Source organism: Lissotriton vulgaris, chromosome 5 (genome assembly GCF_964263255.1).
Source record: "Lissotriton vulgaris chromosome 5, aLisVul1.2, whole genome shotgun sequence".
NCBI classification, from domain to species: Eukaryota; Metazoa; Chordata; class Amphibia; order Caudata; family Salamandridae; genus Lissotriton; species Lissotriton vulgaris.
This window is the reverse complement of record NC_141693.1, coordinates 1207923751-1207938211: the sequence shown is the minus strand read 5'-3', so window position 1 is coordinate 1207938211 and position 14461 is coordinate 1207923751. Positions and strand designations below refer to the sequence as shown.

Below are 14461 nucleotides of genomic sequence, written 5' to 3'. Positions count from 1 at the left end.
TTCTTTCCTTTCATGGCCAGGGCAGGGGCACCCAGGCACGCTCTTCCAGAAAACCTGCGCAGAACCTGCCTCAGCACGGCCGCGGCCGTGGTTTCCGCAGGGGTGGGTCCGGTAACCAGCATGTGGGTCAGTCCACTTCCACCCCTGCTGCTTCCGCCTCTAAGCCTTCCTAATCCAAGCTTCAGGGAGCACCCCACGCTGGTGGGTGGCAGGATCCGCCACCACCTCCACCACTGGTGCAAAATTACATCGGACAAGTGGGTGCTGCAGACAATCAGCCACGGTTACGCACTCCCCTTTCTGTCCTCCCCTCCGCCATGCCCCCTCCGCACCACCGCATGTTGGGGGATCATTTGACTCTTCTCCTTCAGGAGCTCTCGGCCCTCCTGGCCAAGGGGGCCATCGAGCGCATTCCTGGGCCGCAAGTAGGATGTGGTTGCTATTCCCACTACTTTCTGGTCCCCAAGAAGGACAAGGGGGGCCTGAGCCCCATCTTTGATCTCGGGGACATTAATCACTTCCTCCGGAAGGAGAGGTTCAATATGCTGATTCTGGCTCAGGTCCTGGCTGCCCTGGACCCTGGAGACTGGATGGTGGCGTTGGACTTGCAGGATGCATATTTTCACATCCCCGTCCTGCCGGCCCACCGGCATTACCTGCGGTTCACGGTAGGCCAGGAGCATTTTTAGTTTACCGTGCTCCTCTTCGGCCTTACTTGTTCAAGTAAGTGATGGCGGTTGTCGCGGCTCATCTGCGCAGGTCAGGGTTGTCAGTCTTCCCCTATCTCGATGACTGGTTGCTGAAGGCAGACTCGCCCAAGGCAGTCGTCATCCACCTTCAAACTACGGCCAACCTCTTGCAATTGCTGTGGTTCTCCATCAATGTGCCAAAGTCGCACCTGAGTCCCTCTCAGAAGCTCCCCTTCCTCGGAGCGGTTCTGGATTCGACACAGTTTCGGGTTTATCCTCCTGAGCAGTGAGTCCGGGATATTCAGGCTATGATTCCGATCTTTCAGCCTCTATCCCGGGTTTCAGTCAGGATGACCCTCTGGCTCCTGGGCCTCATGCATCCTGCTAGTGCAACATGCCAGATGGCATATGCGGGCTCTTCATTGGGACCTGAAGTTCCAGTGGGCGCAGAATCAAGGCAACCAGTCCAATCATGTCCAGATCTCGGAGGGCACTGAACGACACTTGCAGTGGTGGCTCACGAATCGCGAATGGGTCAATGGCAGATCCCTCTCCCTTCCCCAACCGGAGCACACAGTAGTGACAGATGCGTCCCTCCTGGGATGGGCAGGCCACTTGAGAGAGGCGGAGATCAGAGGCCTCTGGTCTCCGGCGGAGTCCCGGCTCCATATCAACCTTCTGGAGCTAAGGGCGATCTGACTTGCACTGAAGGCATTCCTTCCCTCTGTGCGGGGAAGTGTGATGCAGGAGTTCACGGACAACACCACCGCCATGTGGTATTGCAACAAACTGGGCCGGGTGGGGTCGTGGACCCTATGTCAGGAGGCTCTGCGCCTCTGGACATGGCTGGAACATCAAGGCATTACCTTGGTGGTTCAACACCTGGCAGGTTCTCTGAACGCCAGGGAGGATGAACTCAGCCACCGGTGCATGATGGATCACGAATGGCGTCTGAACTCGGACGTGGTGCAACGTCTCTTTCTGCAGTGGGGAGAGCCTTGATTAGATCTATTTGCCACTGAAGAGATTGCGCAATGTCATCAGTTCTGCGCGTTGAAATTTCCAAGGCGGCACTTGCTCGGAGACGCTTTTCGTCTCGAGTGGAGCTGCGGTCTGTTGTACGCTTTTCCGCATATACCACTTCTGCCCAGAGTGCTGAAGTACATCAGTCGCAAACAGGCTCAAGTTATTCTTGTGGCTCCGGACTGGGCTCGAAGAGTATGGTATCCCGAGCTACTCAGAATGAGCATCGATCCCCCGATCCATTTGCGTCTTCGGGAGGATCTTCTGTTGCAGCAGCAGGGGACGGTCCTCCACCCGAACCTGTCCAGCCTCCACCTCCATGCGTGGAGATTGAGCGGCGACAGTTGACGGCTTTCGACCTTCCTCCTGAAGTCTGTAATGTCATTCTGGCAAACAGGCGTCCCTCTTAAAACAGTATACGCCTGCTGATGGAACAAATTTGTAGCGTGGTGCACAGCAAAGGCTGTGGATCCCCTTTCGGCCCCTCTTTCTGGGGTTCTTCTGTTTCTCCTATCTTTTGCCCAGCAGGGCTCTGCTCTGGGCACTATCAAAGGCTATCTTTCTGCCATTTCCGCCTTCCTGAGGCTCCCTGATCAGCCTTCTCTTTTTAAATCCCCGGTTGTAAACCGCTTTCTCAAAGGCATTACACACACGTTTCCTCCCGTGCCTTTCATAATGCCTCAATGGGACTTAAATCGTGTCTTGACTTTTCTGATGTGCGCTCCCTTTGAGCCTTTTCATAACTGTCCTTTACGTCTTCTTACTCTAAAGACGGCTTTCCTGGTAGCTATCACCTCTGCCAGAGGAGTGAGTGAGCTCCAGGCTCTTTCTTCTAAACCTCCTTTCCTTTCTGTTCATCCGGACAAAGTGGTTTAAGGACCTGTCCTTCTTTCTTGCCAAAGGTTGTCACGCCCTTCCACATCGGGCAGACCATCACTTTGCCCACCTTCTTTCCGCCTCCGCATCCTTCCAGGGAAGAGGAGAGGCTCCACCGTCTGGACCCAAAACGTGCGCTTGCTTTCTATCTGCAGCGCACACAACAGGTACGGGTGGATGATCAGCTCTTTGTTGGCTACGTGGGCGCCAAAAAAGGTCGGGCTGTGCGCAAACGGACCATTTCCCGGTGAGTCATTCTGTGCATCAAAGCATGTTACTCCTTGGCCAAGAAGAAGCCTCCTGTGGGGTTGCTTGCCCATTCGACAAGGGCAACATCAGCCACTACTGCCTTGGGACGCGGCGTTCCGCTGCAGGACATTTGTCAGGCAGCTACGTGGGTCTCGCTGCACACGTTTACCAAAAACACTACTGCCTTGACAGTCAGGTCCAGAGAGACGGCTTCTTTGGCCGTTCTGTGCTCCGTGACTTTCTGGTGTAATCCTCTTCGCAGACCCACCACCGGGGTTGGTATTGCTAGGGTATCTATTCTAAGGTAAGGAATCTATCACTAACGTGTCTCTTTCAGATGCACAAGTTACTACTGTAAAATACATTAGTTAGTGATAGATTCCTTACAGCCCCACCCATCCTACCCGTTCTGCGAACTGATTACTAGGGTTAAGGTCTTCCCCTTTTAGGGCCCTAGTTTTATGTACCACTGGTCAGTATCTTGCATGGCTCTCCGTTTCGGCTCGGAAAGTCGTGTACAGAACTGACATCATCGCGCATGGGTGGTGCCTCAGTAGTCTCCGTGATGTCATCTGAGCGCGCACGACGCTAGTGGCGGACAGGGACCTGCACGACGCCACCAACCGGCGGGCAGGGGTACTGCTAAGCAAAACTTTCCGGATCCAGTCTGACGCCTGGGGATTATTCTAAGGTAAGGAATCTGTCACTAACTAATGTCTCTTACAGATATATTGGTTACACAAGTAGTAACTTGTGCGTTAAGTGGCTGTGTTTGGATTTCAAGGCAGGGTTTGGAGCCCGGCTCCACTCACAAGGATCTACCTTCGTGTTTCAAACTCTTTAAGCTTACTAATGTATCAGGTAGGTTGATGATGATCTGAGCTTTTAGCTTGCATTTTAGTGAGGGTCAATTTCTGTAGGTATTCTGGGCCTGTGACCCAGCATGCCTTCTGGACAATGCTCAAGACTTGGAATTTCATCCTGGATTCTAATAGAAGCCATTTGTGACATTTAAGGCAAGCCTTGATGTGGTCACATTTGTATATATTCTTCCTTGCTCATCAATGCAAAGGGCTGGTTTTTGAAAAAAGGCCACTTTTGGCTCAAACAGCGAGGGGTAAGAGGGGCTGGCGGTCTCAGTCACCAAGAATGCTTTCCAGGGAGGTGGTATCTAAGAGGAACACAACACCAGGCACGTGCAGACACACATAAATGTGCACACATGCGTACATGAACACAGGTGCATGTATACTTAAAAATACACATATGTATTTCACTTGCATATCCATCACCCACCCCTTGAACCAGTGAGGCTATTACCGGCCTCCACTATCGGCCAAACCCCTGCTATCCCTGGCTTTGCTTCTGTTCACATATCTACTTTAGCTACTACAGTTCTTCAAATGAAGTGACTCTGCTCTGTTTACTGCTATCACACTTCTTTGCTGGCCCAGATCGTTCTGTTTTTGATCTATCTCTACTATTTCTGTACAATAAACTATCTACATTCGACTTCGGTGAATTTGGAACAGTGAAAGCTGGTCATATTACAGACCCCCCAATCAGACAGACGGCGCAAGTGTGGTGCGTTGCCATTTGGTCCACTGGCTGTCAATCCATGAATTTGGATACGAGAGGAGCTGTCTCCGTTAATGTGCCCAAACCTTCTTATAGGATCTGCATCATGCCATTGTGATGAAATGAAATGAGGAACTTATATAGCGCTACATATACCCGGAGGTGTCTAGACGCTTGACCAACCTTCTAGCGGTAGGAAGAGCATCAGGTGATACTCTGCTATGATTATTGCTATTCTTTCGCAAAGGATGACAATCGGTAATGAAGCGGAACTTTCATTCATAGATAAAAATGTTGACAAATGGGCTTCAAAAGGAATTCCCCCTTATCCCCTTTTCTTTAATGTCAATATGGCTCTTTCCTTGACATAGTTGGAACCTGTTAACTTCAATTTCATTTGTATGTGGATGGTACAAAATATTCTTAACAAAATATTCTTAACAGCTGATGAAGTACAAATCAATTTCACAGACTAACGGTGTGTTATCTGCATTGAGCACCGATTCCAAGATTTCAAGGTCAGGTAAGATGTGTCAAAAAAGAGGAGATACTTCTCGGAACTTAAAAGAACCTACATAACCATCTTTCGGTCCCCCGCCGAGTCCAGCTAGCAAAGTGAGAAATCTAGGCGTCATCTTCGATGCTGGCCTCAATTTTATGGCACATGCGAATAAAACTGCGGCTTCAGCTCATATGAAATTGAGAATGATTAGGAAAATACTACCTTTCCTACCGAACACGGCCGGGAAAACACTGGTCAGCTCACTAGTCCTGTCCTCCTTGGACTATTGTAACGCTCTATTCTTAAATGCCCAAGTCCAAGTGACAAATAAGATGCAGTCAATCCAAAATGCAGCCGCACGAATGCTGGCTGGGATCCCCAAGTTCGCACCAGTTACAAACATCATTAGGGATCTCCATTGGCTCCCGATACGCAGCCGTATCAAATTCAAATCGCTGTGTATTGTTTACAAGTCACTCAATAGTCAAGGTCCCCACTTTCTCAAACAGAATCTTCTCCATCATGTCCCAACCCGATCTCTTCGTTCCTCTATTCAGAACTTCTTGGCTGTGCCTCGCACTAGAACAGTCACCTCCCTGTTCACATTCCGCAAACAGCTAAAGACGTGGTTATTTGACCAATAGCCATGTATATCTTCTTTACCCCAGTTGCTGATCCATCCCTTAATTAGCGCCGAGACGCCCACGGATATTCGCCACGCTCTACAAATGTCAATAAATAAATAAATAAATAAATAACAGTAATGTAAGTGTTCCTGTTTCCTGTACCCTTTTCTTAGGTAATTCATTTAGAGCTAGGAAAAATTTAGGAGATTAGGATAAAGACCTCACCCCTCAAAAACAGTCCTTCATTGACCTTGTCAGCTCACTAAGATTGTATATTTATTTATCAGATAATGGAGTGGATGAGGAAAGAACTGCATTTTTCAAATAGGCTCTAGCAGAATTTCTAGCCCCTGACCTGGACCTTCTGGCTGGCTGCTCACTATAAATCTGTCAAACCAGAAGGTGGGCAGTAAAAATGAACCATACTTCCTCTGTAAGAAAAACGCACCTGCTGCTTAATGGGAGCAACAATTAAGATTTGGACCCACCCCATGTTCCTAACTCTGGACCGTGTCTTAATTAACTTAGGCGGGAAAGCCAAAATACTCTATTTTTTCCCACTTTTCTGTAACAAACTCACAATGTTTTCTAAGCACAAACATGCTTTGAAAAATTACATCCGAGTGCCAGAGCAGTCCCTGGGACATGTTTTTAATTCCTTAACTCCTTTTCAGAACAATACATGTGGTGATCAGTTCTGTAAAATGCATTATTTTGTCCCATGTTTACAAAACATTTTCCACCCCCTACTACAGAGGTTTGAGGGGTTGGTAATTTCGGCTTAACTTGCAAGCATTTTATCGCATTTTTAAGATTTAAAATCTACAATTGTAGACACCGCACAATTGTTGCTTGTACAAATGTTATGTGAACGTGCACCAGAGTGCTTCGACTTAAGTTGTTAAGATACAGATTCCACGTTTTAGGCCCACTTCATGTTGTAGGCCATTCCGTGTGCACTGTCTTCTAAATTAGGAATAACATACAGTCCCCAAAAATTGTTCTGACCTGTGCTTGGACCATCAGCAATTTCTATGTCTTTATTGCAAATATCCTCAAGATTCTGTTCTTCCATCAATAAAACATCTTTCTCAGTGTTCGCATCACCTGTTGAATAAAAACACAACCCATCATTTTACCCCCACCATGCAAGGACCTAATAAACATTGATCACATGTTTATGATGTCTACCTGATGATGTGATCCATCTCTGTACCCACTGTAGACAAGCAAATACAGAACTTAGTAGAGAAGCATTTAACACACTGCTAAAAGTAATGGCAAACTATGTTGCATACTTGTAGTACCAAGTTTACTAGCTGTCAAATAAATAAAGAATTGAAAAGTAGATTGGAGGAAGGCGAAAAGCACGACCTATCATGAAAGAAGGTAGACTAACATTTGTAGATCACTGTTTCAAGAGAACCTGAGATAAATACCTTAAGGGGAATATAGGGGACTGCAGTACCTTCCACCTGATTAATCGTCAGAAAACTATATATCGGGATTATATGTACGGGATGTGAATTTCAAGTACTGACGCCCAGTTATATCCATTATTAACACAATAATATTTGCACTGGGATCTGAACTTTGACCAGCCCCCACGCACCTGCTGGGTCCATCAAATGACCGTAGACAGCAATTCCACCACCTGTTAATAATGAACTCCTAGGTAATTGACAGGAAATACTATTGAACAATTAAACAAAGTAATTCAGGCTATAAACCCCACATACCATCCTAATATCCTAGGGTGTGATCTGAAATTGTCTTAGCTTGAACTTTGGAGCTGGTGGGAGTTGGTGGTGATGGAAATAAACCAAAATCCAGCATCCAAATTGGTGAGATGAAAGTGGAATGGTGTGTCTGTGGATGAGTGTTAATAAACATGATTGCATCAACATGAAGGTGTCTGGTAACAAATAAGGATAACAATTGCTACTCAATTTTCCATGTGTAACTGCAGCATCACTCTTTGTATCACACTCAGCAGAGAGCATTGTTTATCTGCTGGATGCAGAGGAGTCACATGCAACAGAAGTCATTGGTGTACCGATGAATTGGACAGAGTAAAAGGTGGAAGCAGGATACATTTGTGGGATTGATCGACAGAGATTGCAATGTAGGAAGATGAGTGACCCAGTGGCAAATGGAGGACAAGGATTTGAAATGAAAAGTAGTGGAGGTGAGCGAGTGTGATGGAATGCATGCATAGGCCCTGAGACTCTTTGAAGCTGTGAGACAAACAATTCGAACCTATGAAATAGGAGCAAAAATAAGAGTACCACAAACATCATGTGCATAGCAGTGTAAAAAATAAGTGCGTTTAACGTTTTCCAAAGTTGCCACCTTTTTATGAAAATTAACAGGTGTATCACAATTCATACATGTAAGATAATGTGAACCTCGCGGAAATAACCTCAGCTATTTCTCTTGCCTCAAAAATAGAATATCTCAGCCTTTCCAACTCACTTTGCAAAATGTTCATGGTGTTTTCTTGCTCCAAGACCTGACAGTCCTTGAGACACAGATCATCCTTTTCTTTGGGTCTTAATGAAAAAACAGAGATAGCAATCAGAGGACCTATAAGGGAAACATGATTAATATGTTATTGTAAATGACAAATCGCAGACTAATAGTGCTATTATGGAAACAAAAAAAGCATTGCTCTGGTATTGGTAAGATGGTGCTGTTTTTTTTTTGCAATCATGTGCCATTCAAATGGAAAGAAGAATGCAGCCACTTAAATCTATCGGCCATAAGTTTGAGAGAAACACTTCAAAGAAGATAAATTAACCACTGAATAATATGTTCACAGAACACAACAGGTGCTTATTAGAATAGAGACACAGGTATAGAACCCCTCTTTAGTTTTAATACACGTCAATGGAAAATCTGATTCTTATTGGCACAAAGGAAAGGTATTATTAGCTTGGAATTACTAATTCCTGAAAACATAGTTTAAACACAGAAACATAACTAAAAAAAATAAATAAATAAGATGAAATGAAAGGAAAAAGGATTGGCATAGTAAGCTTTAGCCTACCAGCCCGGGCGCCGCAGTGCACTTCTTTTGCAGCAGATGTGCACTTATAATCAGGAAAAATAGCCTCAACAGTGTCAATGGCTAAAATGGGCAGACCCAATGATGTACAATTGGGGGTGGAAGCAAAATGTGAATGACAGATAAACAGAACACACGGTGAAGAGGACTCTCTATTTATTTATTTATTTATTTATGGGCTTGTTACGCGCCGGCATCACACCCGAAGGTGTATCTCCGCGCGGTGCTGTGAGGTGAGCAGGTCGAAAGGTCGAAAGGTCTAGAAATATATACAAATGTTTGTATTTTCTATAATCAATGAATGTTTATTGAATGAGGCTACAAGAAAACTAAAGCTGTCTCTATGCCAGGCCTAACAATGATCTCTTCTGTACTGACTGCAGAAACATGAGGAAGATTTAAAGATGGGTTGTGGCTGCAGATGCTGAACCCAATGGTGTTTTCCCTACCAGATGGCGATGACTATAAGAAACGGTCACTTGTCCAATTCTCTTCTTCTAATGTAGTGCTTTCATAAGCAATGCTTGTGGAGCTTTGTCTCTGGAATTCCAATAAATGAGATCCGTATTGGCACTCACTCCAGTCCCACCAGTCTTCACTCAATAAACCCTTTCAAACCAGCCTCCTATAATGTTCCCCTCATACATCAATTATCTCCAAACCTTGGCCTTCACACAACACCAATATAACCCTGGCTCTCATGTTCCGCCACAGGATAATGAAATCTACAGGCAACAAAATAAGAAAAATCACTGACAATTTTAACTCCTACTCTCCCTCCAGTGGACTTAATTTCCAAGATGGAATCCTTCATCCAGCCCAATATTGCTATGGCACCTACATCCAAGGTGACCAAACCATGATGCTGCCTATATCTTGAGTAAACTCACATTGCAATAGGTGGAGTGAGATGAGAGTAAGAAAGAGTATATTTGAAGAGGTTCATGGTTGCCTTTTTTGTGCTAAATATGTCTTGCAGAAAAAGAATTAACTCCTATCAGTTGGAACATGAAATCCTACCAATCCAACCGGATCATGAAATCTCTGTTTTAAGACTTAAACCCAACTTTACTGTTCCTAGTGTATTAATTAAAGGGCACAGAAGCCCTCAATCTGCACTCCGTGGTATATGTGATCATCTGCTGCTCCTTATCAAAGATGCAAGACAGAAATGGACCTATATATTGTTCTTTGCCCTGCCTCCAGAGGCTAATGGCTGCAGTGGTCCTGTCCATTTTTAATATGAAATTATGCTGCAGGGCGTGACCAAGACTGCGAACATGGTGGATGCCATCCTATAGACTTCTGGAGAGCTGAGGTGAGTGAAATAACCACAGAAGTAATTTACAATACAATAAATAACTACAGAAGTAACTTACAAAACAATAAATAGCCAGGGCCAGGCACCCTAACCAACACAAATTACAAAAGGTTTTGCCCTCCACGCCTCTAACATTACAAAGATCTACAACTCTTTTTTTGGTAGAAGGTGAAATACTCCTCTGAGTGAGAGCAGCAGACAAAACTCTCATCAAAAGGATGGGTACACTGAGTGAACTGTGCTCCTCATACAGGCCCATATCCTTGTTGAACACTTATCTACAGAATTACGCTAAATTTCTGGCAAAATGCATGTAAAACTATATGCCTGCCTGGATTATTCCAGATCAATCTGGCCTCATGAAACAAAAAAGGAACTTTTGATAATATCGGTTAGGCTCTGCACTTGGTGGGAAACCATTGAATCGAAGACAACTGCCCATGATAGTATTATCCCCTAATTCAGAAGAAACCTTTAATAGTAGGAGCTGGTCATTCCTGTGCTATATTTTTAGCAAATTGGGATTGGGCATGAATATGCAGAAAGACATTTGGGCAATCTTTTCAATGTACTTCACTAGGTTGTTGATAAATGGAAAACGGTGTAATTCCTTCTTATTGGATAAGGAGATAAGGCAGGGATGTCCCTGTATCTTCTGTTTACACTGACAGTGGCAACTCTTCCCTTAAAAATAAGAATTAGTAGTGGAGTTTAGAGTATGCCGTTTGGAAAGATGATGCACACGATTAATTTATTTGCAGACAATGTATTGTTCACCCTGACAATCAGAATCTCTCACAGGAGCCCTTGACATCTGGTAGGACAATATTGATATACTAAGTTGTAAACAGAACTTTGACAAATCTGAATTACTGGGCACTGAAACAGACATTCAGACAAAAGACAAATTGACCTCAATCTCTCCATTCCAAAGGAACAAAAATAAAATCAAATATTTGAGAGTTTATATACCCATCACACATTACAATTACTATGCAAGGTTAATTACAATCCTTTATTAAGAGACACCACATGATGCCTCCTCCACTGGAGAGTAACATTTATATATTGGCTGCATAGAGTGTCAGCTATGAAAATGAATGAAATACCTTGCTTGTTGTACCTCTGTCAGGCTCCACAAGTGGCCTTTAAAAAAAGAAATGCTATTGCTGCTATCAGTATGCAGCTCTTTTAGTAGTAGTAAAAAGTCTAGATTTTGTCTAGGAAATTGTTGTAATCTGCTAGGGAACGTGGGGGCCCGGGAATGTCCAATATTGAAAATGATCATCTAGCTGAGAGCAGCCCTGGAATGGTCCACATGTGAAACCGAATAACAGTGGCTGTATATCCAATTATTATTAATGTGGAGTCTACTTCGTGATCTCTTGCGATTACCTAGAAAAACGCCCTGTATCTCACATGTGATTAAACCACTCATGGAAGAATGGGATACTGTAGTAAGATAGGATCCTTCTGCATGGTTAGTCCCAGTTTTGTGCTGGTGTCATAACTGTTTTCTGACTAGTCTGACTGAGATCCTGTTAATCAGGACCCCAGTCACTGTGCTTCCTCCCTAAATTGACTATGGTGTGTAATTGGTACAATCCTAATTTGCTACTGCGGCACCCTTCTAAGTACCTAGTATATGGTACTGAGGTACCTTGGGAAAGGGTACCCCAGCGGCTGCACCATGTATTATGCCACCCACGTGGGACCCTCCAAACTACAACTACAGGACTGCCATTGCAGCCTGTGTGAGTTTGTGAGTGCACTTCTCACAAAATATATGTTTTCTTATATCTAATGTCACTGCACTTGGAACCTATAAGTCACCCCTCTAGCTTGCCTTTCAGTCCCAAAGGCAGGGTGCCCGGTTATGAGTGTGAGAGTGGCCCTGCGTGAGAAGACAACCCCTGGAGTCCATTCTCTGAGCATTGTATATGAATCAGCCGTTATGATAGAGAGAGGCCATGCGCCATTACGCGATGAGCATCTCTAAGCTGGTTGGAACAAACCTGGGCATGTTTGGTGTCAAACATGTTGGAATCATACCCCGTATCCAGTGTTGGAGGTATGAATCTATCCTCTGTAGGGCCCCTCCATGCTCCTGGGACAGATCTTACACAGCCTGACAGCAACCTAGGGCTGCTGCCGACTCCAGACACAATTCTGCCCTCCTGTTGCTGGGCCAAGCCAGAGCAGGGGAAGGTAGGGCAATAGGTTTCCTGCCACAGGGATGTGTCAGCACCGCCCAGACAGGATTTAGTGTATTAGGCCGGGTTGGGAGCACTGGCCAGCGCCACATAGTCTGCTGGAAGGACACATTTGGTCCCTTCTGTGCATACTTCAGTTCAAATCAGATCAGGGAGCTTTGGCTTCCCGCTCTGGCGCGAAACTGGACAATGGACATGGGAGTATCCTCCCCACTGTCTGACCTCTCCTCTGGGAGGTTCCCCTGAATAGTCCCAAATCTCATCTTAGGGTACTTAAGGGCTTACCTGTGTGTGGGTCCCTAAATTCGTTGTGGAATAAGATTCAGATCCAACTCCACTTCTACTTCGACCGTCTGGGTACGCTGGACTCTGCTGAACTTCGGCCTGGGCACCGAGACCACACCTGGGAAGATCCCTGCTGCTCTGGCCTTCTCTTCCTGCAAGATCACTCCAACGTCCCGGTAGCTTAGGCAGAGTTACTGACTCGGTGCAGCCGTTTTTGAAACTCCTCATCTATTCTTTTTACCTGCATCCTTGAACTGGAGGGGCCTTCGTCTTCTGTGCCTCCTGATCACCCCTGAGCGGCATTTACTCTGTCCCCTCTGCTTTCATGTACTCTTCGACTCAACTTCTGAGTTCCAACCAACTCTTTCATCCACCTGTGGTAAGACTGCAACGCAACATACCCTCTGATCAGTATTTGAGTATGCGGTCGTATATCCTCTTTGCACACGACCATCGTAGGGTTCCTATACTCTCTCCTGGGTCCCATACTCTCCTACATCTCTTGGGTCCAGTCTCTACTTAGGTCGTGGTTCGCATCCCCCTATCTTGACATATGGTCTGGTCTCCCCTGGGGGACCATTGTGTTTTGGTGTTATTTACTGTTCTATGTCCAAAGTATTTTGTGTATTGTGTATATCACCAGGTAGAAGATACCGTAAAGTGTTAGTGAGTGATTGTAATAAAGATCTATTTGTATAGGTACACTGTGTGGTTCCTTTTCATTTAGCCTATACTAATGGATTAGAAACTGGTAAACCGAGTTGCTGTGCACTCCCCCTAGATTAAGCCTGAATGGTTCTCTCCACAGCTACCACTTAGAGAGCTTTCTACGTTTATCTAAACCACTAAAATGCCCATAATGGTCACCTGGATAAGTGGAGGGTGCTACACTTACATAAGTGGGCACCATATACTAACCCAGCTTCTCACAATGATATATGAAAAACCCCTAGGATCATCTATTCCCTTTCCCTTTACACCAAAATTCAGACGGACCCTCTCAGATGATGATGTCATGAGCTAGTGGGTGAGGTAATGTCATACATTGGAAGATTTAATTAAGGAAAATGTAAATCTTGACACATGCAAAAAAGATTTTGCCATTGAAAAGAGAAATGTTGCAGTATTTTTACAAGTGAGGCGTTGGCTGAACAAGAGAACTGTGTGCATTTGAACAGCTCTTTAAAGTTTGACACAACAAAAGGTATGTTTTTTAATATTTGTGCAGTTGTGGAGAAGGGGGAATAGCGGACCTAAATGCCATTAAATGGGAAAGACTACTGTGAATGAATATAGCTACAGATCTGAGGCAGCAACTGTGGAGTGATTTCATAAGGCCGGCAAGAAGTGTTCAGAATCATGAAATGTTATTTATAAAATAACTTCTGTAGGAAATCCAGCTTTTTTGCATTGTCATCTTGGATCTTTCACCATTTGCTGGAGCGTATGTTTTTACTTCCTTTACAACCCGGCACTTTCCTATTCTAACCAAAAGTAAAGTGCCTGTGTTCCCCCATTAACCACGGTTAAATTGGCTATTTCTAATTGATATATTTAACTTGCCCATAGGTCTCTAGTACATAGGGTGCAAAGTGTACCCATTTAGTGAACTGAAGTACCTACTGTGCCACCCTTTACAGTGGCAAAGCAAACATAGCTTGATGCCTACCCTGTTTAGTACAACTACGGCAGTGTAAACTCTGCAGTATGACCTGTCAAAATAACACTTTTTGACAAGGGGAACCATTCCTTTCAAATATTATTAGGTCACTCTTATGTAAACCTTGTAGGCCACAAGGTAGGGTGCATGTAGTGGGGCATATAGAAAATTAATCTTACCATGTTCTTGTGCATGGTCTTTGTGTCATCTCTCCCAGCGTCAGTTCTCCTGTCTGCTGCCTGTCAACCTGCTGCCCTCCGTTTGTGCCTCCTCTCCTTGTTTCTTGCTCCATTTTGCCTTTTTCTGCTCATTTATTGCTTTCTGTTTTTTCTTTTTTCTGCTTTCTTTTCTGCCCTGTTTGTCTTTTCTGCT

At 44.9% G+C, this 14461-nt stretch overlaps 1 protein-coding gene across 1 annotated transcript in view; it reads right to left on the bottom strand.

Annotated features, from left to right (window-relative positions):
• LOC147712285 (uncharacterized) overlaps window positions 1-14461 on the bottom strand; it is an 89265-nt gene that overhangs the window by 42815 nt on the left and 31989 nt on the right. The window contains exons 3-4 of the mRNA XM_086923019.1: window positions 8019-8129; window positions 6552-6650 (exon numbers count right to left, since the gene is read on the bottom strand). Coding sequence (XP_086779145.1) covers window positions 6552-6650; window positions 8019-8129 — 210 coding nt within the window. The remainder of the gene's footprint in view (window positions 1-6551; window positions 6651-8018; window positions 8130-14461) is intronic.